Below are 26,054 nucleotides of genomic sequence, written 5' to 3' on the forward strand. Positions count from 1 at the left end.
TCCACCAGGCGGGGCCGAATGCGTCGTGGCGGCGTGAGGCGTTCGGGGGGCCGGCGCAGGGGCCTGACTCCGAGTGTGAAATCGTAGATTGCACTCGCAAGGCAAGAACAACGAAGCCAGAAAAACAATAACAAGCAGTAGGAGCTCTCGTTACACTGAGGATGACGGCGAAAACGCGACGAACAGCACAGGACTGTTGCTCTTCGTCGCGGTGTCTTGTGAGCATGCGTAGAGCGCGCAGAGCCGGGGATACACACTGGAAGCGGGGCTTCCTTTTGTCTCAGGAGTGTAGGTTTTTGGAGAGAGACAGTAGAGAAGACAGCAGGAAAACGATGGTCAAGACGAATTCCCTTTGTCTCCAGAAAATCTCGACCGCATCCAGCGACACTCCTCGGCGGAGCTGCGTGTGCTGCGAAAAATTACACGTATAATGGACCTGGAAACAAGAGGACGAACCGAAGATTCCATGGGAATTCGAGGCTGGCAATTGCCGAGTAGTCAGGTGTTCGCAGACGGCTCCAATCGGTAGACGCTTAAGCATCTAAATAGCCGCGAGATCCAGAAGACAGGCACAGCAGAGGAAGCCGGAGGATCTCAGATCCCCTGGTTCGTGCGGGCTATGTGCACGCGCCACACTCAAAGTTTGGCGTGGATTCGTCGCGCGTTCGAAGTATTTCATGTGTTTTGGCACTGCGCGCACTGCGCTTGGCTTCACTGCCTTTACACGAAACCTGCAATGCAGATGGAATGCCACCCGTTGACCGCCATCAAACACTCTGAGGAGCGAGACACAGCAGCAGCCTGCTTGTCCCGTCTCCAGCTGTTAACCACGCGCCTGCCCACCTTCCGCGCGTAGATCGGGCCTGCACTTGGTTTGAGAGGCTTGGAGGCCGAGCCCTTGCGAAGCGCCCCTCCACCGCTCGCAGCGCGGGTCTGGAGGCTCGCTCACGATGGAGGCTTCGTACCTCGACGCCGTGCGACCGCGATGGAGGTTGATTGCTTCTCAACATCCGAAATTATTGTTCCAGCCCTTCCGACTTGCTACTGGATGTGATTCTTGAATTTTTTCACCAGTGTGCGGCGGTTTTCTGGTGTATGGACACCCCGAGCTCTTGTCGAATTCGAAGTTTCGACTCTCCGCCGAGTGCTAGAGCGTGCCGTTGCCAGCGTGCGCTTCGCACAGCCGCGCTGACGGGGCCCAGTTTCCTCTGTACGCGACGAGACTGCGCGCCCAACAAGAGAGTTGAATGCAAAAGCTCGCGTGTGCATACACTGACAAGCAGTGGAGGACAGAACATCCTGTTAAAGAGGGCAACATTTGGTTGTATCGTGCGGATGCTCGCCCCTGCCATCTTCCCTAACCACAGGTTTCTCAGACGGTTCATGTCGCTCTCTCCCCTTGTGCATCTGTGCATGTGTGAGCGCTGTCGCGCTGGGATCCACACCTTTTTCCCTTGCGCTGCAGCTGGTTGTCATTCCTTGCCGGTCGACGTTGCCTCTTGGAGCTCAAACGAAAGCATTCTGCAAAACACGAAACGTTTTTCTGCACCTTCGCTGACGAACTGCGATCCAGGTACCAATTCGACGTTGGGAAAGAGCTAACCGGCGTGCAGTGAGCCTGCGGAGCCACGCCGTTTATGCCGCGACGCTCACCGCGGATTGTCGTGCTACGCGCATCCGTGACTGTCTGCAGTCTTGCTCTCCTCTTCAGCTCGTAGCTGCACATTTAGGTTACCAGACTTCGGTTTCAGTCTTCACTTGCATCCGCGCTTCGGTGCGTTGGCGGTGGCGGTGGCGGTGGCGGTGGTGGTGCTCTGCGTTCCCTTGAGAGACGGCTCGCCAGCCGCGGTCGCCGCCCGCGACCAGACCATTCCGGTTCGCCCACGGCGCTTCCAGCGTTCCCGGCAAAAACTTATATCCGCATATGACTGGGACATGCGTCATTTGTCGTTTTAGAGTTGCTAAGTTTGTCTCGAATGGTGGTCGTTTGCATCCCCGCGCAAATGCGCCGTGTGCCTTACCCCCCCCCCCCCCCCCCGCCCCCTGCGCCTCACGCAGGCGCAGCTGTCGCACTCGCTAGTTCATCGCCGTTTCCGCTGACTTGCCTTCTTGAGAGTCGATCGCTGAACTTCCGACGCACACCCGCCTGCCGGGACCTCAGGGTGCCGTAGATCCACGGATGGGCCTCATGCACCTCGTGGGGGTTGAGATGGACGCCGACCCTCCCGATGCGTTCTGTCGTGATGTGCGTGTGCGCAGATCTCCTCTACAGAGATGTCCCTCCCGGAGAACGCCTCTGCGGCCGTTGACGCCGAGAAAGAGATGCAGCCCAGCGAGGTCGCCGCCGACCAGGGCGCCGGCGCGCACGAGGTCTCCGCGGCGCCCGAAGTCTTCGCGGCGCCCGAGGTCTCCGCGACGCCCGAGGTCTCCGCGACGCCCGAGGTCTCCGCGACGCCCGAAGTCTCCGCGACGCCCGAGGTCTCCGCGGCGCCCGAGGTCTCCGCGGCGCCCGAGGTCTCCGCGACGCCCGAAGTCTCCGCGACGCCCGAGGTCTCCGCGGCGCCCGAGGTCTCCGCGGCGCCCGAAGTCTCCGCGACGCCCGAGGTCTCCGCGACGCCCGAGGTCTCCGCCGGGCCCGAAATCTCCGCGACGCCCGAGGTCTCCGCGACGCCCGAAGTCTCCGCGACGCCCGAGGTCTCCGCGACGCCCGAGGTCTCCGCCGGGCCCGAAATCTACTCGACGCCCGAGGTCTCCGCGGCGCCCGAGGTCTCCGCCGGGCCCGAAATCTCCGCGACGCCCGAGGTCTCCGCGACACCCGAGGTCTCCGCGACGCCCGGGGTCTCCGCCGGGCCCGAAATCTCCGCGACGCCCGAGGTCTCCGCGACGCCCGAAGTCTCCGCGGCGCCCGAGGTCTCCGCCGGGCCCGAGGTCTCCGCCGGGCCCGAGGTCTCCGCCGGGTCCGAGGTCTCCGCGGCGTCCGAGGTCTCCGCGGCGCCCGAGGTCTCCGCGTCGGCCGAGGTCTCCGCGGCGTGCAAAGTCTCCGCGGCATCAGGGGCGACCCTCACCAGCCCGAGCATGAAGCCTGCGCAGGCTTCGATGCCGGCGGGGGATCCCGCGACGCCAAGCGCGGCTGCGGCCTCGCGCGCCTCCCCCCAGAGGAGGTCGGCGCCCACCAGCCCCGCCTCCGGCCCCAAGCGCGTGATGCCCACGCTGATTGGCCTCGGCAGGCAAGAGCCGCCACTTCTTGAGGGCGGCACGAATGCAATGCCTTCAGAAGCGCCGCTCGAGGAGCAGGCGGGCGCCGAGGATGAGAAGGCGTCTTCTGACGCCGCCAACCAGGCTGCGACGGCGGCCGCCCAGGACATCGCAGACGCTGTGAGACCCTGGAGAAGAACGGAGCTCCCCGACGGATGGTGCGGCTCCGGCCGCACTGTGCTTCTCCCGACGTCCACTCCGGTTCCTGCGGACACCTGGAGGTAAGTGAGCAGCTGCTGTGAGAGAGATGAGAGCCCTTTTTTTCCAGCTTCGCGGCGACTGTGTGCGTGCATCGTAGGTGACCTGCTTCCCGAATGTGAAGGCGTGGGGAGCACCGGCGCGTGTTCTCACAGAGTCCGCCGATCTGGTTCTGTTGTTTTTTCCGGAATCGTCCGCAAGCTCGCAGTGTCTCGTTTTGAAGGCCTCCTCTTTGAAAATACATATTGATTACAAAGCTCATTTCCACTCAGCCAGGCGGCGAAGTAGTAGGTTTAGCATCGCGACGGTTAGTAGCTGACTTGAGAGAGAAGCCAGCGTCTAAACTTTCTGTGTCACTGGAACGAGTTTTTACTGCCGGGGTGCGTCTCAACTTCCCCACGTCTAGTGCGAGGGTTTCCCGCGCGCGGAACGCCCGCCGTACAGCTCGACCGGCAGCGGCTGGAGAGGCAGCTGCGCCGCAGATTCGGCGTCCGACCTGTCGCGACCTCTCGTATGTGGGCTACCAGTCGCGGCCAACTCAAGAATGACCTCCACGACGCGTTGATGCCCACTGCTTCAACGTTTTCTAGACATTCTGTGTGGCGCCGTGAGCATGCCGTTGAGGGAGGGTTTGCGCGTCGAGGCGCGGCGTTCACGGCCTCGACGAGCTTGTCTCTGGTGCGTCTGCGCAGATACGCGGGCCCCGACTGCAAGGTGGTGATGACGCGCGTCCGTCGCTACCCTCTCGCCGAGGCGCCGCTCAGGGAACAGCTCAACGTCGCCCGGGAGCGAGGCGGCCTCATCGGCGCTGTGAAAGCAGCTGCCGCCGGCGGTGAGTCTGACTCTATGCGCGCCGCATGCAAACGTATCGCGAGCGCGGCGCCCGCGCTGGGCGTCTGGGCGTCTGGGCGTCGCTCAGAGTTGAGGCAAACGCTAGGATGCCGGCGACGCGCACCTCATAGACGTGGGGCCAAAGTTTAGCCTCGCAGCTCTTTGCGCAAGGGAATCTGAGGCGCTAAGGCGCTAGACGTTCGTTGGCACGTGCCTCAGCCGCACTCGCCGGCCTTGCCGCTCCAGGTGTCTCCTCCCGAGTTCGCCTGTCCGCCGCGCCGTTGGGTGGCGACTGGCGACCGGGGCGCGAGACGACGCAGGCATTCAGCCGCGACCGCTGGCGTGGTGCACGCCCACCGGTTTCCTGTGTTCACCGCGAAGAACGCGCCTTTTTGTGTGCTGTCTTCTGTTGAAGGGAGTCGCCAGGGCGTCAGCCCCAGTTTGCGACGCCTGTCGAGAGGGGACGCGCTTCAGAGCCGGGACTGCGCCGCGCGCCTGCGGGCAGTGTGCGACGACGCCTTGCGCGGGTTCGCATGTGCTTCAATTGCAGTATGATTGGGATTGCATGCCTGGTAACTTATGTGACTTATACTATGATTCCCATTGATGAGAGGAGAAAATGAAATAGAGTAAATATTAGAGTAAAATTCCAGCTTCTTCTGGGGAGTACGTACTACGAGTTGAGCTACTGGTTTAGATCCTCTAGCTCGTTGGTCCGTCGGAGTGTCAGTCGTTTTTCCCCTATCCTTCTTCCAAGCGTGTGCGCATGCGGTTTTCAGAGGGGCACTGCGCTGTGCGCACAGAAGACTTCTGCGGCTGGGCGGAGCAAACGATTTGCGGCTGCGAGCCAGCTCAGGAGTACCCAGTCGTCGAGATTCGCACCTCCGACGTGAGCAGCCTTCCGCAGTCGATTCCCGCGCCGCTGCCTCGAACGGGGCAGATCGCCGACACGCAGAGTCTCCACTCCTCGCGCAGCAGCCTCTCGCTCGTCGCCGGCGAGGTGGCCGCCTTGGAGCCGCGCTTCTCCGTCTCGCTGTCGCTGAAAGCTGGCTCGGAGGCGCGGGGCGAACAGGCCTCGCGCGACTCGGCGAGCAGTGAGCGGCTCGCCAAGAGCGAACTTGAACGCCTCTCCAGCGCCGGCGACGCCGGTTCCCAGGAAACAGTCCCCGAGCCTGAGCCCGCAGCTGAGGCGGAGGTGGCGTGAGACAAATTTCAGGTTCGCGTCTGGCTGCGTGCCTCGCAGGACAACCAGACGTCCATTCCGCGAAGGAGGGAGGGGGGGGGGGGGAATGATGTATGGATCTCAGGAAGGAGTTGGATGCTCGCCACGCCGTGACGAGGATCCTTGGTGAACGCGCAGACGATCGTGTGTTGGAAAAGTCTTTGACTACCATTGTGTGACTGTGTGCTGTGTCTCGTGGTGAGGGACGTTTCTAGACTCCCGCGAGGTGCTGCGGAGAAAATGTTACAGAGCGGGTTTCTGTTTTATTCCCGCATCCGCAGGCTACATCGCGGAGTGCATGCGACCTCTAAACACGTCGGAGTGCCCACGTGCTGCGGCAAAGAGCTAGCCTCCAGTTCATGTCGCCGCCGCGCGGAAAGCATACACGCGACGCAGTTCCTACTCGAGCCGAGGGACAACCAAATAGCCGCGGAACGCGCAGCACAAACATAAGTATTCGCACATATACATATATGTATATGGTTATGTATGTGGATATGAATACATGCATATATTATATATGTGTATGTAGTCATAGCATCGGCAGGCAGTCACTGAGCACACAAGTATTCCCTGAGTCCGTTTCGAGTCGAAACAGGCTGCCGTGCTCTCTCACCGACACAACGGAAAGAGTTTTCGAAACCCTACACCCTAGAACAACAGTGCCCGCCCTGCCTTCCCGCGGATGTGCGGTAGCGCGCCTGTAAAAAGTTTGCGAGCGAAAAAAACAAAAAAAAAACTCGCGAAATCGCGCGTTCTCCAGTCCCGCCAGGCACGGGCACCGAGATGACGCAGAGCGACGATCCGCGAACCTGCCAACCGTAAAAACCTGTCGCTAGCTCTGCATGCGGCGCGCATGCTGAATTGCATCTGAATTTCTATGAAGATCTCGTAGGCGAAACGAGAAGTCGCACACCCGTTGCCCGCCTTCGAGGGATCTTTCGCGACCTCGTTCTTCTCTGAGTGTGAATGGAAGGAGAAACGCGCGAGGCGCGATCAGGAAAGCAGCAGAGACTGCCGCGAAGCAAAGGTCGTTGTGAAGGCAGTGAACTCCAAAGAGAGAGCGAAGAAGAGGACAGAACGCAAACCGCGTCAGACGAAGAAGCGCGCAGGCAGAGCTCGATCAGGACACTGCGACCTCACGCGGCCTGCCTAATGGCCTGAAAAATCTGCTGAAGAATCTCCGCGTCCTCCTGGGGAGCGCGTGCCGCGCCCTTCTCGAGAAGCGCCTCTCGCGTTGGTACCGTCCCTGCCTGCAGACCGCCGCGGAAGGCGCAGGACAAACAGACAATGAAGAAGCGCCTCCACGCGGAAAAAAAGCATGGACAGAGAGAGGAGAAACCCTAACTGGGCAGCGCGGTGCTGGAGAGGTCTGTTTCGAGCTTGGCGTCATGTGAATTGGCGATAATCGCTCACGCCTGTCTCTCAGTTGAATCTTTTCAGTCCGCACATGTTTGAAGGATGAGATTAACCAACACGGCTCGAGCGACGCGGGCAACACCGCGCCAGCCTCGACGTGTCAGTGCGTGAAGAGAAGCGTTTGTCGAGCGTTTTATGTCTGCGGAAATGACACCAACTCGAAGCAGAGAGCGCCCGCAAACCTCCTGACCAAGGCGCGGCGAGAGGCGGGGTGGCGCGTGCAGAGACTCGCGCGAACTCACCAGCATGAGCGCTCTCAAACCTTCCAAGTCGCGGTTTTCCGCGAGTCCGAGCCAGTCGAATTTTCCTAAAAAACAAAAATAAAAGCAGGGTACTGCGCACGATGTCTGCGCGAGGCCAGTTAAGCATCCACGGCGCGTGGGCGCCCGCCCAATCCCCGAGACCGCTCGTTTTCTTTCGCCTTCTCAGCCGACGACGCTCAACGCCACCCAGAGGCACGATGTCAAAAGTGCACTCGTCCAGTCTTCTATACAGAGCGCAGTTCGTATACATACTCATAGATATACACATATATGTATATACCTAAACCTTAAACTAAAAGGCCTTACCGAGAGAAATCACCGCGCTGCGGACGTAGTACCAGAGGTGCGACGCCAAGGGGTTGAGAGATAATGCAGTGAGGTAGTACTGAAGCGCCCGCTCGGTGTCGCCTGCAGCAAGGAAGGAAAACAAATCAAAACATACAAAGCAGCACGAACGGGAGTTCGACCATCTGCCCGGCGTGTAGGGATTATATAAATCGCGATCCACGTAAATATATATAAATACATAAATATATTTATATATATATATATATATATATATATATATATATAGTTATATATGCACGTATGAATATGCATGTGCGGCGTCGTGGCGTGAGGCCTGCGCCGGACAGAGCGACAGCGGGCGCGACAGACAGAGCCACCTTCTACTCCAGAGGCAGGCGCTCCTACCTCGGGCAAACGACCCGCGATCCGAAAGCGAATAACTCAACTCGAATAAAGAAAGACATTATAGTAGCTATGGAGACAACTTGAAGGCAGCAACTCAAGCAAGAGAAAGAACTCACCAAGATTCGAGTGCGCGACGCCGAGATTCGTCCACGCCCGCGGGTAATTGGGACGCATCGCGAGCGTCTGGCCGTAGGCGAGCAGCGCCGCAGCCGAGCGCCCCGAGTTCGCGAGCGTCGCGCCGATCTTATTCCACAGACTCGCCGCGCGCCTTCCAGAACTGAAAAACAGAGAAGAGGCCAACAACGCGGGACAACGCGATACAGCGAGAGCAAAAACGAGACGAAACGAGCAGAAATATCCGCGCTAGGCCCGCGGGCGGGTTGACAGGAGAGGGAGCAGAGGCGAAACCGGCAACTTCAACAGGCGGGATGATGGGCACGGGAACCGCAAGGCGCGTGCCGAGCCAAGGAGACTCGAATGAAGAAGGAAACGCGGTTCGCAAAGAACCTGAAGCGCCTCTCCACGCAGGAAGCTTTTCAGTCCTGCAATGGTACAGACATGCTCACGAGCGTTTACAATTGGCCTGCAAGCAAGCCCCTGCTGTCTCGCCAGATGCAAATCCCTTACGCAAATTTGAGAGCTTCCGTGAAGTGGAAAAGCGCTTTGTTGAAATTTTGATCAATGTTAAAAATGACGCCCAGCGCTAAGTGCACATCGCCCTCGATGCCGCCCTTCCACGCGGCCGCGTCGCGGAAAAGCGAAATCACGTGCTTCTTCAACTCTTCAAAGTCCTCTGGAACCGGGCGCTGAAACGCGAAACAAAGCGAAAACGAATACCCACGCGGTGCAAGGCACGCGAGCTTGTCAGCAAGCACACACATACTTATATATATTTATATATGTGTACACATGTAGAAAAGTCGCGTGTCTCGCCTGGGAACCTGAGGGGCTTCTACAGGTATGAGTATTTGATAGGCAGTCAAGAATGCAACGCACGCAAAAATTAATCTAAACTATATATAGATAGATGCGTGTGCAGGCAGGGTGATTTCGGTTCCCCAGATTTCGCTTCAACTGCAGAAGGCCGCCGTCACACGAAGCGCGGCTCACAAGAAACACTCGAAAGCCACTTCTGCATGCATATCAAACAAGGAGAGACAACATATCTAAACGCTTGAAGACGCTTATGTAACTCCGCTTCATATCGTACCTGAATGGTACTTTTTAGCATATTATGCGGTGTTAAAAGTAATCCCATCCAAAACCGGTAAGACGCAGATAAATGCATATATAAGTATTGAATGGCAGGTGAGAGCTTTCTGCCTCGGTCGATGTATCCTCCGTACAAAGCAGGCATTAAGAACATAAAGATCATAGCTAGGCCATGTATCGTTATTATCACATAGGTGGACAGGAGACGCGAGATGTCGCGAAAACTTCGTTTCTCTACTCGAACTGCGTCTCGGTTTTCCCGCTTTTTCGCTAAAAAAAGTTACCTTGAGGCCAGGGAGGGCGCTGAGCTCGTCGTGGTTCGCCAGCCAGTCGCGCAGGTTGCGGAGCGCCTGCGGCGCGTCGAGTTCGTTCGTCAGCGACACGCCGAGCGCCAGCAAGCTGAAAAAACGCACACAAAACAACCCACACAAGCGTTTTCTGCTCCACCCAGCCCTGTGCGCGAATCCCTCACACGAGAGGATAAAGGGCATCCATACACGCAGAGGCAAATATTGACGCAGGCACGCCGAAGAGAGAGCGAGGAGCCTTCACAGCCGCGCAGGTCAAGCAGCCTTGGCGTATGCATCCCCACGCGGTACCTGTCGAGGTTGTACGGGTCGACTTCGTGGCCTTTCTTGAGGCAGAGTATCGCGTCCGCGTCCTGCGAGGAAAGGCGCACATCTCTAGGAAGTGTGGAGGTCTGAAACAGATACATTGTTATACAGATATAGATGTATAGATGTAGACATGGATATAAATATGTACAGATAAGGACACTGCTGTATGACTGGGCGGGCGTCATCTGCGGCGGCGTTGTCTCTTCGAGACGAGGCGCGTTTGTCGGGATCCAGTTTTCTAGGGAAAAGTTCGCTCTCTGTTTTTCACTTCGTTATAAGAATACACGTAATACTTGGAACCCATTTCAGTTCACCTGTTCGCTGTCTGCGAGGGCCTCGCCGAGAAGCCGCCAGCCCTCCGAGCTGTTTGGGTTCTGCTGCACCTCCGCCTCGAGCGCCTTCACGGCCTCTTGCAGCTTTCCCTCCTCGAGCAGCCGCAGCGCGCGGGCGAGCGGGTCCGGTTCAGAGAGATACGGATTGTCTTTCGAAAACGCAGGTGTCGCGCCGCCCTCTGCCTCCCTCAGGCCTGCATGCGTGCGCACAGCTTCAGTCGCCGGAAGGATAAGGCGCCAGAAAACAGACAGCCTGGTGGGCACTCACACACTTCAGAGTGGTAGAAAAACAGACAGATGGAGTCAGACGCAGTCACGTGTGCAGCCGGATGTTTTTGACATGCAGGGGGAACACGGGCCGCCACGCGTAGAGAGAAAGGTACGGAGGCTCGCACGGTAGATTCATGCAGGCGCAGACGCGCACACGCATCTCGGGACGTTGGCGCAAACGTCGGTGGAACAAACGAGAAAAAACGCCGTTCTCCACGCGCTGGAACTTGTCGCTGAATCTGCACTTGAGAACAACGACCTGCCGGACTATTCACGCACGCGCAGGCACAGCGTCGAGGCGCGCGTATGCAGCGCCCGAGAGAGCCTCGTAAAGAGAGCGATATTCGCTGCGCCCCGGTCACCCTCGCCCGCCCTATTCTGTCTTGTGGCTGTGACAAGCAGACGAATCACTTTTTACAACGAGACTGAAAAACGTATTTTCCTCTGCAGGCAGTTTCTAGTCGCGCGCCACCAGCGCGCTGAACTTCGCAGCTTACCGAGATCTCCCGCGGCTTCGCCCCGATCGACGTGCGGGCACAGCCCCTCTGCGCAGATGAGCACGCGGTGCACACGCGAAGGAAAATGCAACAAAAACCAAAACATGAAGACAGGATCGCAAGCAGGTTTGGCGCCGCCGAGAGCGGGGTGGCGCGGCAGACTGAGGAGACGCGCCCGCGAGCGTCGCGAGGAGAGAAGCGGCCCGCGCGCAGCCTCCCCCACCCGCTCCCCAGGCGAGCGGAAGCGCAGAAAAGCAGAGACACAGAAACTTCGGATTCGCACGAGAAAGAACGGTTTTCTTACCCATCAGAGACGCCTCGTCATCGGCGGACGTCGCAAACGCCTTGCTCAGTTCAGCAGTGTTGAAGATCGAGCGGAAAAGAGAAAGCTCCTCTTCGTCTATCTCTCCCTGCGAAGGGGACCGCAAGCACGCGAAGCCTCAGGTTGCGCCCGCCACGGAGATCGCGGAAGGCGAAAAAGAAACGAAAAACAAACCGCGAGGCTCCACGGAGTGCTAAGGGCCTCCAACTCCACGGCACGAAGCAGAAACAACGAGGGAGACGAGGCTCGAGACACGCAGGCCCACGAGAGGGAGAAAAGCGGAATTCGCCGACCTCCGTGGAAGACACAGACCGCTAAGTCTCAGAGGTCACAGGCTCCAGAGAGGCTAATGAGGAGGGCACCCGCAGGCACTCGCAGGGCGCTAGACGAGCACCTACATACAGACATACATACAAATACATACATGTATGCAGATAGATCTATAAATACACGTAAATATGTAGATATAAATAGAAATACGGGTAAAAAACAGAGAAGGGGTATCAAAGTATGCACCGGTGCGCAGAAGCAGGTAGGTCTCTTTCTTCCTCTCCTTGAGCGCGTATCCTTTCGCAGGATTTTATCTCCGCGGTCGAGGCGCTCGTCGAAGTCCACGCGGCCGCGAGGGCGCCACGCAGACCGAGACGCGTCCGCGTTTCAGCCTGGAAATTTGCTTACGTTGTCTCGAGCCTGTGTCCAGGCCTGCTCAAGTTCGCGCATGCTCTGTTCGAAGGAGGCGCACTCCTCTGCACTGCCGTCGTCTTTGCCTCCCGTGTCCTCCTTCGTGGGCGCGTCCGCCTGCGCGTTGGGTCTCTCCGCGGCCCTCGTCGCCCGCAGATGCGCATCCCAGTCCACCGGCTTCCCTGTCGCGTCGACCAGCTGAAAAAAAAGTAAAAAAGCGGAAAAAAGGCGCGCCATTCGAGTCAAGTAAGTACCAACCGTACCAGGATTAAGCACGTCTCTCTGAGAATCTACGTTGAGACTATCGGTATACATTGGAGCCGCTAACTTCCCAGACGGCGAGAAGGGGCCGAGAAGCGAGGCGTCTGCCCGCGGGGAAGGCGCGACACGCCTGTCAAAGAGCGTCCTCCAAGAAAATGCAGTCGCTTCGAAGGCTGGCGGCGAACAGACAACGGGCCTCGCTCGCTGGAGGCCGGCGCCACACAGTCGGCGCCACACAGTCAGCACTATATCTCTCCACGGTCTCCAGCCTCCCGCCCACATATGGACACGTCGGTGGCGTGGAAGTGAGTGAGAGCGTCGGCGCACGTTAGTCTCTTTGAACGCCTCACAAAGCCTGCAGTTTTTTGAAAAACGAAGACGCGAAAGACGGCACGGACGCCGCACGGTTGCCACGGTGTGCCTCGCGGGATGCAGGACCTTTTCGCGGGCCCCCGCCCACGCGTTTCGAGAAGTCTCTCTTCTCACCTGGCCGTCTTCGATTGAAAGTTCGCCCGCCGCCAGCTGCCGAATGAAATGCCCAAACTCGGAGCGCTCCAGCTTTTCTTCACCCATCGCCTTGAGGCTCTGGAGCATGTCGCGCGCCGCTGCCTGCGAGAGAGAAAAGTGCGAATCCGAGAAGCAGAAACACTCGGTGCAAACGAGGAGGAAACCGCAGCGAGTGAAAGACTCGGCCGACCCCTGCATGTCACCTGTGCCGCGTTCCCCCCGCTACGAGCACTTCTTCCCTCTCTCGCGCGAGAAACTTTTGCCACTGTCCTTCTCTGGGCTCTGCTCACCGCGTCGAAGGTCGCCGCCCGTCTCTGCGGGCCCCCGGCCTCCGCCTCTGCGCCGCCACGCGCCTGGGCGTCGCGCTCCAGCGCCGCCGTCGCGGCGCTCGCCGCTGACGAAGCGGAAGAAGAAGGGGACGCAGAAGAGGAAGAACAGGAGTTGAAGGAGGAGCGTGGCTGGATGCCAGCAGCTCGTTGGGCGATCCGCGCGGCGGCGAGCGAGTTTCGGTGCGCCTCGGAGGAGAAGGCGGTCGCGTCTCGGTCCCAAAAGAAGCCGCCTGGCTCGTAAATGGGAACCTGCGGCGGCGGGTGCGGAAAGGCCAGCAAAGGCGGAGACGAAAAAGGCCCAAACGGCGACGCGCGGGGAGCGCTGTGCGTAGGCGCCGTCGCTGGGCGAGTCTGTGGAAAAAACACACCAGGCGAGCCACGGCACTGTCCCGCGGGGCAATGGGCCTGCGCACGACGCTTCAAGAGTTCAGCGTCAAGGCTCTGTGTGCCTGTAAGAGGAATGCTTGTTCAATGAGAGCTCCTGCCTCGCGTGTGCGCCAGCTGGCGGTGAACCCGCCTCCGTTGGCTCTGATGCAGCCCCTCCGGTTCGCTCCCCGCCGAGGCACCGTACGCGCGCTCACCTGGTCCGCCTGCGTCTCGCCCAGCGGGCCCTCTGGGCTGCTGGCGGACGCCAGGAGTCGCAGCGCCTCTGGGTCGCGCTTCTTCTGAGAAGAGAACTCGAGAGCACTGGAGGCTTCGCGGTGTGCGAAGGCGCGGAATTCGTCTAGCCAGCCCGCGGCGGCAGCCTCCCCCTCGCTGCCCAGGTCTCCATGTGCCGGTGCGCTGGGGGGCCCCACATGAAACGGAGACAGCTCCGCGGACTGTGGGGGGACAGTGGAGGAGAAACCGCCGGGCCGCTGCAAGAGCGAGGCGCCAGGAACACAGCCCGCAGATGCGAAATCTTGGGTCGAGAGATGAGGCGGAAGGGAGTATCGCGGAACTTCTTCTGACTGTAAAGGCGCCGCAAAGGGCAGGCCTGTGCGCGGAGCCGCGTGACCGAACTGATGGAGCTCTCCACTGGGCGGCGCATCTGACAAACATCCACACTCACGGGAGCGCATACACATCCCGAAACGCCGTGGATCCTCGTCTCAGTCTAAGAACACGGGGCACACGCACACATATACCCAGATCTGCTCAAGAGCCATACAGGCGCATACTCTGATAAACAAAGACACAGTCGCTTGTATCGACGCAGATCTCCGCCCGGAGCGACCCACACACAGGCCAACGCGCATACAACACCAGACACAATGGCAACAGACAGCGACGCCCGCAACGAAGAAATCGCGGGGAGCTGGTAGCCATGAGGCTAAACTTACGTATACATATGTACAAATAGGTAAAAATATGCGAATGCATGTATACATGTATCTGTGTATATATACGCCTATATGTGTATGTATATACATATTTGTGAAGGTATGCAGAGTGGTGAAGTCTCTGGCATTCACCCACCAGCGTGCTGTATTCGGCCACGGGAGCATACAAGTCTCCAGCCCCGCCGCCCCCCCCCCCCCCCCCCCGCCCTCCTCCCCGGGGCGCAGCGCCGCGGGTTCTCGCCTTACGAATCGAAAGCGTCTCTGGGCCCGCGAGGCCGTGGAAGCTCTCAAGGCCGTCGGGAGGGCGCCCTAGCGCCGGCGCGTCGCCTGCATGCGCGTCGGCGCCCTCGAGCCCGCACGCCTGCGTCTGCTGCGCCTGTTTCCACGCTGCGTCGAGGGCGTCGCCGGGAAAGGGAGAGTCCGCGGGCCCCAGGGTCTCCGAGGCGAGCAGCGAAGAGGCGAGAAGAGCCTCCGGCAGCGCAGGTGGCGGCCCAGCCAGCGCACTTGCGACATCGTACCCCTCGAGCAGCTGAGAGCGGAGAGATAACAGAACGAAGGCAACGAGAGGAAAAATACATTCTCATCGCGACGCATACGCGCAAAAGACACACAAGGCTCCGAGCAAGCCTAGCCGCATACATTAAATGTGCGCATCAACAGGTGCATGCGCATATAAAAGCAACTACGGAAGAGGGTTCTCTCGCCTGAGACTCCCCAGCAGAGCAGCGGGGCCAAAGTTTCGCGTGGATGCAGCGATGCGTCTGTAGATACATAGAGATATGTTCATGTATGTCTAGGTGGAACTATATGTTTGTGTGGACGCCGATGCATCGCTTCCAGCAAGAGAGTGTGCTACGCGATGCACCCACCGACGGTCAGCGCGGCGCGCCGAGGCTGCGTCGCCCTCACACCTGGAGCGGCGCGGCCCCCCGACCCGCGGCGAGCCTTCGCTCTTCCCTCTCTACCCACAAGCATGCAGACCCGTCTGTAGGAGCATTCACGCGAGGACTTGCGCAGCGATCCACGCGTGTTCTCTCCTGTCATTCGAGTCTCACCTGCCGCGTCCGCAGCGGGTCGGTTGACACTGACGAAAGGAAGGAGGTCAGCGCGTTGCTGCCGGCGCCGCTGGCCGCGGCTGAGGCGACGCGCGAGGCGTCTGCTGCGCAAGGATTCGCCGCGCGCGGTTGCGAGAGGAGCGCGCGGAACGCCATTTCGAGTTTCTTCTCCTCTTCAAAGTCTCAATTGAAAAGACCTCAGGCCTCCGGAAGGCGCGCTGGGGTAAGGAAGAGAAGCGGATGTGCGCAAGACGAGGAGGCGAAGACGCAAGCAGGCAGCAGACTCGCATCGCTTATGCTCGACAGGCGGACAGCCCGCATAAGGCCATCTCTGCCCGCACGTGGGAGGCATGAACCGGAGAGACATCCACGACAGAGCCAACAGAAACGGTCTACAGAACGCGCGCGGGAAGTGGGTTGAATCGCGTGCCCAGAGAGCAAAGAAGAGAGCGAAAAGACAAAAATGCGAGGAACGGCGGACGAGGGAACCCGAGAAGCATGGGACTGAAGAGCAGATCCAGCCCGTACGCATGGGGCGGCGCACGGTACGTGGCAGCTGAAGGAAGGAATGCAACGGGAAGTGGACCGACGGAAGCAAAAAAAAGAAATCGAGGCAGGCAAACGAGCACAACGAGGGAAATTCTGCATGCGAAGCACTCCGCTGCCTCCGTTAGCGCACGAAACCCCTCAAACGAGCAAAGTGAGAGTTTCCTTCGAACACGTAGGTACCGAACTGGTCACTCTCGCGCCTCTCTAGACACAGTAATTGCGAAGAAACAGTCGGCGCGACTTCTAGTGAAAAGGGGTTCTTCGTCGAGCGAGGCCTCCAAGGCCACAGGCAATTCAAAAGGGGATATGTAGGAATGTCATCAGCGGGAGTTATTGCAAAATCGAGGTGGTATCCAGACCGGACGATTAACCTCGAGTCGCGAAGAGTCTGCTGGGGTACTCGGAAGACGTAAGAGAGCAAAAAGGGCAAGCAGCAAGTCCGAAAGTGCCTGCAACGAAAGTTGTCCGCGGAAAGATGTGTTTTTGAGACAGAGAACGCTGCGTAGCCCGAGCTGACACGTTATGTCAGACTGAGGAAAGGAAGGAATAAATGATACTATGGTGGATAGAGGCTAAAAATCTACGACGTCTTCAGAGCCAAAAACACGGGAATTCAGGTGCGGAGGATTGCCGCCGTATCTGCTGAATACAGTACTTGCACATGGCTTTCGGGAACTTCCGAGCAGGAATGTCCACCTTCCGTCACCTAAAGAAAGAAACCACTAGTATTAAAGAATTCCCTAGACGGTGAGGCGTACATCAGGCGGTTTTTTTGGAAGAAACGCACAGAACAAGGAGACGCGACAAGCAGGACGACAGCGCAATGCGCCTGCTTTTCTCGTAAGGTGACCACGAATCGTGTTCTCCCGCATCTGCATGATTCTTCTACAATTGTTCCGGTGTATCTGTGGAGTTTGTCGTTCTACCGTGATGCCTCTGCGGATCTGTAGAAATTGAGTTCCAAGAACAGCGAAGACTACGCCCGTCGACTTACTTTTTGAACGAAGGATGCCAATCGCCAATAGCGAGACGTCACACTCGACTATGTGGCATTCCCCTCCTGGTGAGAAGCTATGCGAATTTTCACGCGAATGTTCAAAAAGCACTCTGGTAAATCCGTGGGTTCTTAAGAAACTGAAGAGCATGCTGCTGTGCAGTGTTGGAGAGTAAACCGCGGAGAGCAGTAACGCAGACAGATGACTGGATAGTTGGGGGGCTCCGCGTCTGTCGTTCTCGTGGCAGATGCAGCACTTTCACGGCAATGACAAGCGTACGTTCACATACCATTGTCCGCACCCCTTCAGTTTCCAGTGGAAAGGGATTTTCTGTAATCGACGTGGTATGCGGAATACAAAAATATGCAAAGCGCCGTAACGCGCATCTCCGGCAGCAGAATGCACAGGTCGAGGAACGCCAAGCCCCAGAAACCGTCTGCAGGACGAGTCTATAAAAGGGCGCCCTTGTCTTGTACGTCTCCTATGCCTGCACCCGGGGGGGGCGACTAGTGAAACATCCTGATTTGCACTACATTCATAGTTACTCTTGGAAGAGAACTGCACTAGCAAGCGCGGCAGGATAACCCCAGAATGTTGCGCGTAAAATGCGGATGCTTCACCGGGCGCAGGCGCCTGAATTGCAGCGGGTAGTCCGGCCTCGGTATGCAGACACCGTTAGTTTGAGCAAGACGAATGATGGCGAACTGAGAGCAGAGTTACGGAAGAGGCTTCTTAAAAATATTGAAAGCACGCTGTTTTAGCTATGTGGTGTCTCTGTCTCAATACGGTACGCGTGGGAGATTCGAATAAACCGCTTTCTCGCACAACAAAGCCCACGACTGGCATTCGCGCCGTGACACTTCTCAGATAATTCGGAATGATACGCCGAGCTCCTTTAGCGCAAGCACTCAGTTTTGTCCCCTGTGCTAGGCCGGACTGGAATTGGAGAGGACGGTTTCAAACTGTTCGTCTTCATTGTTGCGGAGGGTGTTCAGAAAAGTGACAGTGCTTCACAGCTTCAGTGTTGATGAAACACCATAAAGATCCGCCCAGAACGATGCCGCAAGATCTGAAACATAGGCAGCAGCCTCTGCATCCGCTGCTGCCCGTACCCCTGTGCCTCCCTCAGACTGTGGCCGCATGATATACTCGTTCCACAGATTTGAGAGAAGAAATACCAGTGGAGCCTTCTCCACGTACAGTTGCCGCGGACGCCCTGCTTCGCGCTCGTCTACCAGCCCTGAAGAAAGGGTTAGATCCATGTTCAAAGGCAGGTCTCGTGAGATGATAGACTGAGCACTGTTTCGCACTACCGCGTCAAGTGCTAGGGAGAGTTTCTTATTGCGTCCCGTGCTGCGCGGAACGTCCAGGAATTCTGCAGGTTCATTCTTCAGTAATTCGTTAGCAGCGCGATGTTCTTGTCTGCCATCTAGGTTATTGCCGTCCAAGCCGTGATCTGTGCTGAGTTGCAGGTCTTCAGACGAGTTCTCAGCGCCCTTCAACGGACTGTCGAGCACAGACGACTGGCTCTGAAGCCGTCTACTTGCCCCAGGCTCTTGAGCCGTTCCTGTTATACGCTGTGAGTCTGCCCCACTCTCCAGCAGAGGCAAATTTCGGTCTTGTGTGACATGTCCGCTCCCAGTTTCTTGACGTTCGCTCGTGCGAGGCGTATTTAGCTTCCGCTCTGTCCTCATCTTGTGGCTTTTGTCACAACGTGGCTGGATTTCTTCTTTGCTCTGACCAGTCGCTTTCTGGCCGCGGACAACACGCCGCTCAGTTCCGCTGTCAGACAGTTTGTTAGCCTGTTCCGTGGAGGAAAGGAGCGAGACTCCACCATGCACGCCTGCGCCCTCCCGGGTTCCATGATTGTCATCTGGAGCAGAAGGGCGCAGTTCAGTTGCCGTGTGCGGAGTGCCAACGCCAAGCCCAAATGTCAACTGGACGCTGCACTGTAGCACGAAGAGGGCAATAGTCAGTAAAAAAGATGATGGCATCTTCTGAAGACGCAAGATGCGATATGCGCTCCAAATCCCGAACTTAGAAAAGAAATGATTCTGCCTGCGGAGCGCAGCCAACGGCAAGCTGACGATGCAGGATCACCAGCGTGGTCACCGCGTCGCGGCGGGTAGCTTGTATCGTTTCCGTTCTTTTTGAATTCTCTCCCGGGTGACAGTATCTAGTTTCCTCTCCATGAAAGACTAAGGCGGCCCACAGCCTCCAAAAAATACAACAGCGATGCCGTCGGTAGGGTTTATGGTTGCATGCTGAGAACATCGTTCAAGAAACCTCAACGGCTCTGAATTTGCAGTTCGTGGTGGAAAGCACGCCAAGACTGGGAGTGCTCGATTCCCTCATGTGAACGCCAGCTTGCGTCCAGCGAGTGAGAATCTCTATTAGCGAGTATTGCGCACGTCGTGAGCTACTGCCAACTACCACTTCGCCAGATGGCGCCAAAGAAATCGTGGTAGTCGGCCGGTAGAATGGCGTACGCCTCCGAGAGAGGCGGAGAACGTCAGGCGGCCTCGCATTTTTAGGTGGCGGGCGTTCAGTAGAATTTCACCGGCAACTCTGACACCGTCACTTAGTCTGTGCGTGGATGGGGCGACGTTTCGACTGTGTTTACAGCTGCCTCGACACCGATGGTCATCGAGGCTGTACTGTCCTGCTGTGACTGATACAAGTGAGCCGCACTACTTTGAAATGCGGAGCATCTTCTTCACAAATTGCCTAGTTCTGTTTCTACCGCCGGCGTTGCACGTGCTCCTTCTGCGGCTGTATGCGACGCGGAGCGCTCATGCGTCCGCGTGTGGTCACCTCCCGATTTCTCCCATTCTCCACATTCATCTTTCAAACTACTCTGGAAGTCTCCCTCAGCGGTGTGCTGCCTTTGTACTCAGTAGCGTCTGCGGCGGCAAAGCGAGGCCGGCGGGGGCTATGTGCGTCTTCGCTCGAGCTGCGCCGGCGGAACGACCCATGTGGGGGGCGGCGCAATCTTTACGGATTCCAGACAGACAAGTCCGGCCGGCGAGAAGGATGCACTCCGAACGCGTCTTTCACTAGACAGGAAATTGCCATTTGAACTGCTGCCGTCACTCACGTTCACTCGCGAACTCTCACCGCAGCAGGACCCACGGGAGCTAACCGTGAACAACATCTAGGAGACAGCGTCGTTCGCACACGATCTGCGCCCCGCAGATTCTCTGTGGGAAAAAACATCTCTGACAGTTTACCGGAGAGATCTCGTCTTGACAGTCGGCGCGCGAACGATGGCAGGTCGATTCAGTGTCATACATATTCGAGAAAAAAGGGGAACACGAACCGGGAGCGCACAGGAAACTCGCGACGCTGATGGTATACGCTACTACCGGAAGAACGTACACAATCCGAAAAGACGAGAAGCAGCAACGGGCAGCACTCTGCGCGAAGAAGATGGGATTCAAGCCTCGCCTGATCAGGCGACGCTCGCGTCATAGTTGCCCTCTTCTTCTTCCCCTGGCAGTCCCTTGGGGGCGATACCGCAACTGGCGTCACCACACCGGAAACACGGTCCTCAAAAACATAGGAAACAAAAGCCTACTGCTCGCCAGCCTGTTTGAAGAAAACTGTCATTGCAGTGATGTTGTCTGCGCTCTGATTCCTACTCTGCTGCTCCGCGAGGGTGATCTCCACCAGCGCCTGCGCTGGATTTCTTCCTGTTGAATCCAGCACCCCGACAGAAAGAAAACGACACAACTTGGCAAGACTCCTCAGCTCTGCCTCTCCACGTTGACGGCTTCGGACAGTTTAGCAAACATTCGCATTTCTGGCTCACTCAAATAGAGGCTTCGGGCACACACATACTGAAACCTATGAAGCAACGCCAACCCCTGAAAGAACAACTGACAGACACCCCCACGGATCCCCGCGCTCCGCCCGCCAGTCTCCTAGTGCCTGCACATGAAAGTCCCCCAAGTGTTCGCTCCATTCCGGAGACACTCCCCCAACACACCGCCTCTGATCAAATCAGCACCGCCGCAGCGCTATACGTAAGAATTGCCGCCTGATTGCGGCCATACTCTTCCCAAGCCTCTTCAGACGCCCTCTTTCTGCTACTTACCTTCCTTCCGCGCTTGCATAGCGATCTCGATAGCTTGCGGAGCAGACATGACGTCCCAGAGCCCGTCAGTGGCGAGAATCATCACGCGGTGCTGGGGCGTGAGCCGCACGACGCGCACATCCGGTTGGTTGCTCAAGCCGTACATCTTCAAGTCCTTGCCCTATAGAATAGCCAGATACCACAGAAAAACCTCAACACCGGAAGGCGAGCGCCGACGCGACGCACAGGCGACTTCCCCGCTGAGATCGAAATCAACCCGCATAAGCTGTTCGCCCACAAGAGCATACGACGCACCAACGCACGAGCCAGTCACGGCCATGTATCCACTTCGCCACATACGAAAAAAGTGAGAGGGGCATGCACCTCAGGCGCGACTCGCGACGAGCACTGCAGCTCCAGCACCCCCGACGCACGCTGAATTCAACGCTTCTCGCATAGACTGTAGAAAACGGATGCCCTTCCCCTTCTTCCCCCCCCCCCCCCCCCCCCCCGAGACTGCGCAAGCCGCCGCACGTATTCTGTGTGTGAATTGGGGCCCAACTGAACCCTGTGAAGTGAAAGTGCCGATGCCCGTTTCACACTACGGGAACGTGACTTACTCCGAAGGCTCGCGAATACTGCAGTTGCATCGGCTGCTCGCCGCGCGATTTGCGGAAGGAGAAGTCACCGCCGCGAATGAAGGGCTTGTTATTATGATTGTGAAGATACTCCACGCTGCCGCCATGACGCTGTTGAAAAACATGGGAAGAGGACATCATACACGGGAACGTTACATCAGAGTGCACGCGCCTACTCGCACCGCGGTCTCTAGGCAACACACTCAGCATACGCGGGACATCCCGAAACACGACACATGCCACAGCCCTGCCCCGAAAAATCCCCGGAACTCCAACCGCAGCTACTGCCCAGGAGACGCAACACCGCCCGTTATCCAGCAAGGCGAATGCGTGAACATTTGCGGCTTCGCATGCAAAGAAACAAAAGATCTTCGTCACGTGACGCGCGTACCATGATGCGCAGCTTTTCCTGAGGCATGTCGGGCTTGTGGTCGATAGTGAGGAACTCGCAGTTCATCCCGTTCGGGGTCTCAACTCCCATCGCTATACGGCTGTCACCCTGTAGACACGCAACAGCATCGACTCAGCCAGTGTCCAGGTTCGCAACAGTCGCAGCGCGACGCGCGTACCAACCCGTGACAACACGGGTACATTCGAAATATCTTCCTCAACACCAAATGCCTAACAAACAGAATTTCCTGGACCAGCACGCCGCACTGCGACACCTCGAAAAGGCGCTTCACACTCGCCTCCATATACAGCTAACGACGTCTCTGAAGCTGGCCTGCGGCGTCCGACTAGGATTCTTTTCGGCAGTGCCGCATCATGACAGCTCCCCGCAGCGGCCGAAACCCCACGGCACACCGCACCGCGCAAGCACATCACGGCGCGCTAGCTCGCCATCTCCCTCCCACTCAACGCTCGCACGAGGTCGCAGATTCCACCCCCTCAATCCCCCCCCCCGAGACGAACAAGGCGCGGTTCTGCCACGCGCCTCTGCTTGCGGGCAGAACTGAGCAGCGCGACCCCAACTGGTGCATTCGCGGCGGCATCAACTCGTCTGCTTCGGTGCACAAGCAGCGGTGGCGGAGACGCAGCGCCAACTCACCAAGTGCCCAACGGCTACGTAGCCGTTCGCCAGCACGGCCGTGACGGAGGTGCTGCTGGCGTAGTCTTTGTTGAGCTGCTCACACATCTTCACGAGTTCGTTATCTGCATTTTTGTACATGTAGTCGACCGCCTGGTCGAGGAGGGAGGGAAGTTTCTCGTCGACCTGGGCCGCAGGCGAGTCTGACCGGAGCAGCTCCGTGACCTGCTGCCACGCCGGCGAAGAAATCAACTGCGGAACAACAAGGTCCTTGACATTTTCGCTCGCGAAGTCGCCTGAAGGCAACACAGACTACTCGCGTACAACCCGGGGGTTCGCCGGCCTACACACACCGCATACGCTCACCCAGGCGCACTACGACAGCGACGTTCAGGAATGCAGCGAGAACGACCACGGAGCAAACAGCGGTAGCGCACCGCTCGACACGCGGTATATCCCAGCCAAGCGACAGCACTTTCGGTGCCACGCCGAACAGCCCGCGGTGTCCGCAGCGCGCGCGACACGGAAAGGCGACGACTTCGCCGCTTGCTCCATACGACCCCTTCTCTCGCAATGGAGACTCATCAACCGTCGCACCTGAAAGTAGCGCTTCGGTCTACAAGACGCGGGGACTCCAGTGGCACGGTAATGACCTGCCGCGATGTTCCATACACGAGAACGGATCCGTCTCTTTCGGGCAAGCAAGGGTATCTGGTAACATCCGCCATGCAAACCTTCGGCGCAGAAAAGCCATGCAGCAACTGCGACTTACCAACAGTGCCATCGAAGACGCCGAAGAAGGCGCAGTCTTCGCGGCCAGGAACGAGCTGCGGGCAAACCGTAAATCTGTCTTCTTGGTGCTTCCGACCACCTGGAAAAATCGCAGCGCGGACAGCGAACACACTCCTGTGGAGCGTAGGCACGTTCGTGCCCGCAACTCTTCGGTAGCGTCGCAGCGAATCGGCATCGAGCGGCAGCCCCCGGAAAGAAATAGCTTGCGAGCACAGTTCAAAGTGCCGCGAACGGCCAGCGCCGTGCTATTATCTACGAGTCCCTCTGCAGATCTGTTTGTCCCCAACCGGGAAGCACTCAGGGCGCGGCGCTGAAACCGAATCCGTAATCGACCACTGAGCACCTGTTCAGGGACTGCTGAGGAACAGTCGCGATGCGCGCCCCTGCACGGTCCACAGCCGTTTGACCACCTGCCTGCACTTCCGCTCCAGTATCTCGTCGTCACAGCTACGTCAGTAACAACAGCAAAGGAGCGTCCGCTGGACACAGACTCACCGATATCTGTGAAGACTGCGGCTTCGAAAGCAGGATACGACGTTGGAGGAAGAGGAGCGTGGATGGTCGCGGGAACCTCCATGGTTCGCCTGATTTCCGCAGAGGACTTCATGTTTATAGAGACTTAGAGTGGGACAGGCAAGAGAAGGTAACCAGTTTCAAGAAGAAGAAGCAGTACAGCCGCCTATCGAAGTACGATGAGCTCCCTTTTCAAGGTGCACTCGTACGCGGGGACATCGGCGGCAACCGTGTTAGCTGCGGAGATTTCGTGCAGTCACAAGGATACGACGAAGAACCCTGTGGACACACCCAAACAAATAACACCTGTGTAGGTGGGCGGCGTAAATGATAGAAAGAGGCCGAGTGCCCCGCGCCCTGCCACGCACGAAGGAGAAAACCTGTTCGAACGCGCCACCGTCGTCAAAATCACTCCAGCCAACTGGCTCGCGCAAAGCACTACCATTAGATAAATAAATGGTTTGTCTTCCGCAGTGTACACACAGCCAGCATCGGGAAGATGTCAGTTTTGTGTTACTCCAAACCATGTGCCGACGCCCTCGCTTCACTGGCAGGTTGTCGGTTGTCGTACATACGGTTGACGACACGACACACGGGGGTGCATGTATGAATATTTCTTCGCGCTGCCTTGTGAAAAGCAAGAAACAACAACGTCAAGTGATGCGCTATTTTTCTGAGACACAAAAAGTATTTGTTCTTCACAAACAGATACCACTACAACGTTTGTGGCAGCGCCGCACTACGAGGAAGACCTCTTGCGGAGACTGCAGCTCGCGTCCTTGAGAAGGGGAAGGCGAGTTTTTACACGGCAGCCGCTGTAAGACAATAGTGAATCTCTCCGGTGCGTAAACCTCGACCGCGTCCGATAAGATTATATTCAACGGAAGCGTGACCCTCCACGCTCCCCGACGGTGCGATGCAAAATAGTACGGAGCTTTTTTTGAGATGCCCCGCGGCTTCTTCGTCCCTGAAAGAAGCTCTGCCTACCACTGATAAGACGGCAAGTTCATCACAGGTCGTTGAACTTCAACCTGTTCTTGTTTCTCGATTTTCTGACGAACACACACCACTATTTTGCCGCTGCTGCATTAAACTACGCGGACGACCGGTCGTTTCGTACGAGGAGGGCTCTCTCTCAGGCGCCACCAGAGCACGCAGGACGCGCGGTAGCAGCGGAGCGCAGAGAAGTTTGCAGAGAGGGGCGGCGACGCCAACGTTCCCTCTTCGTCGTATCGTGGTTTGGCAGAAGTCTCGGAAGCTCGAGCTCAGTCAGTCCCTGGAAGACACAGTCGGCGGCGCCACAATTCGAACACTGTCCAACGCGGAAAACGGTAAACGGACGAGCACTCCGCAGAGATTTGAAAACAGAGCTACACGTTCCGCACTGCTAACCCCCCGCCACTGCTAAATTTTGGCCGCGCCCTTGCCCGCGCCTAGGAACTCTGGGGAGTGCCACACTGCAGCGGCCTTGCGCACAAGCGCGTTGTGACCTGCCGAGCGAACACCGGCATCGCGCGGCAGTTGCAGTGGTACGACCACAGGGCAGGAAACACACACCGCTGCTGGGGGGCGACTGCCTGAAGGAGTTTCGCGGCATCGAAGAAGGTGGCAGTTGCAGACACACGACGCCCGCGAGATTCGACAGGCCTGTTTGGAACCGCCAAGCGAGACGGATTTCGGTCGCAGAAGAGTCCCCACACGAGTTTGTTCCAAGAAGGCCGGGGGATACGCCCGCCATCACGCGTGCGACACCTCTCCTGGCAAAAAGCGCAGAGAAAACTGCAAGGCTGGCAGGGCCTTTCTGCTCCAGGTGAACCGGTCGCCGAAAACCACCGCCAAGACAGCGGCGGCGCCCGGCTGGCAGGCCGGGCCAAAGGCTCTCTCCGCTCCGTCTGGACAAAAGAGCCCTCCTTGGATTCGCGGTGCGTAGAACGACGTCGCCGGAAGGTGCGCTTCCGGCTGTGTTTGTCCCAGAAGCAACGGGCGGTGCGTCCGACCGTCGAACAGGTAGTCCGGTGGAAATGGACGCGCGCGCAGTCTTCCCGCAGAGGTGAAGTGCCCTGTCGACAAAGGAGCAAGACAGTGTTGTGTACACGATTCGCTGCCGGTTTCGTTACGCGCTAAACAGCCTACGCTGTCAGCCACGCGTTCCACCACGCCGGGGCGCCATCAACGTGTA

The 26,054-nt window shown here is 58.0% G+C and overlaps 4 protein-coding genes across 4 annotated transcripts; 1 reads left to right on the forward strand and 3 right to left on the reverse strand.

The window, feature by feature from the left end:
• Positions 1-2,274: 2,274 nt before the first annotated feature.
• On the forward strand, positions 2,275-5,488 carry BESB_009670 (zinc finger protein 36 family 3 protein; the record flags this gene model as incomplete). The annotated part of the gene is made up of 3 exons (XM_029359721.1): positions 2,275-3,476; positions 4,146-4,285; positions 5,064-5,488. The coding sequence occupies 3 exons, from the start codon at positions 2,275-2,277 to the stop codon at positions 5,486-5,488; spliced, it is 1,767 nt and encodes a 588-aa protein (XP_029222634.1).
• A 1,157-nt stretch (positions 5,489-6,645) lies between these two features.
• Positions 6,646-15,442, reverse strand: BESB_009680 (tetratricopeptide repeat-containing protein; the record flags this gene model as incomplete). Its single annotated transcript, XM_029359722.1, has 16 exons — positions 6,646-6,759; positions 7,168-7,232; positions 7,495-7,596; positions 7,998-8,158; positions 8,509-8,687; positions 9,378-9,492; positions 9,693-9,754; positions 10,025-10,236; positions 10,810-10,857; positions 11,114-11,219; positions 11,810-12,010; positions 12,560-12,682; positions 12,871-13,260; positions 13,491-13,939; positions 14,478-14,760; positions 15,287-15,442. The coding sequence occupies 16 exons, from the start codon at positions 15,440-15,442 to the stop codon at positions 6,646-6,648; spliced, it is 2,766 nt and encodes a 921-aa protein (XP_029222635.1).
• Positions 15,443-17,840: 2,398 nt separating this feature from the next.
• Positions 17,841-18,824, reverse strand: BESB_009690 (uncharacterized protein; the record flags this gene model as incomplete). The annotated part of the gene is made up of 1 exon (XM_029359723.1): positions 17,841-18,824. One exon carries the CDS (start codon positions 18,822-18,824, stop codon positions 17,841-17,843), a length of 984 nt encoding a protein of 327 aa, XP_029222636.1.
• A 1,579-nt stretch (positions 18,825-20,403) lies between these two features.
• Positions 20,404-23,969, reverse strand: BESB_009700 (serine-threonine phosophatase 2C (PP2C); the record flags this gene model as incomplete). The annotated part of the gene is made up of 7 exons (XM_029359724.1): positions 20,404-20,522; positions 20,927-21,086; positions 21,526-21,654; positions 21,935-22,042; positions 22,592-22,866; positions 23,343-23,441; positions 23,858-23,969. The coding sequence occupies 7 exons, from the start codon at positions 23,967-23,969 to the stop codon at positions 20,404-20,406; spliced, it is 1,002 nt and encodes a 333-aa protein (XP_029222637.1).
• Positions 23,970-26,054: the final 2,085 nt, after the last annotated feature.

Source organism: Besnoitia besnoiti, chromosome I (genome assembly GCF_002563875.1).
Source record: "Besnoitia besnoiti strain Bb-Ger1 chromosome I, whole genome shotgun sequence".
Taxonomy (NCBI): Eukaryota; Apicomplexa; class Conoidasida; order Eucoccidiorida; family Sarcocystidae; genus Besnoitia; species Besnoitia besnoiti.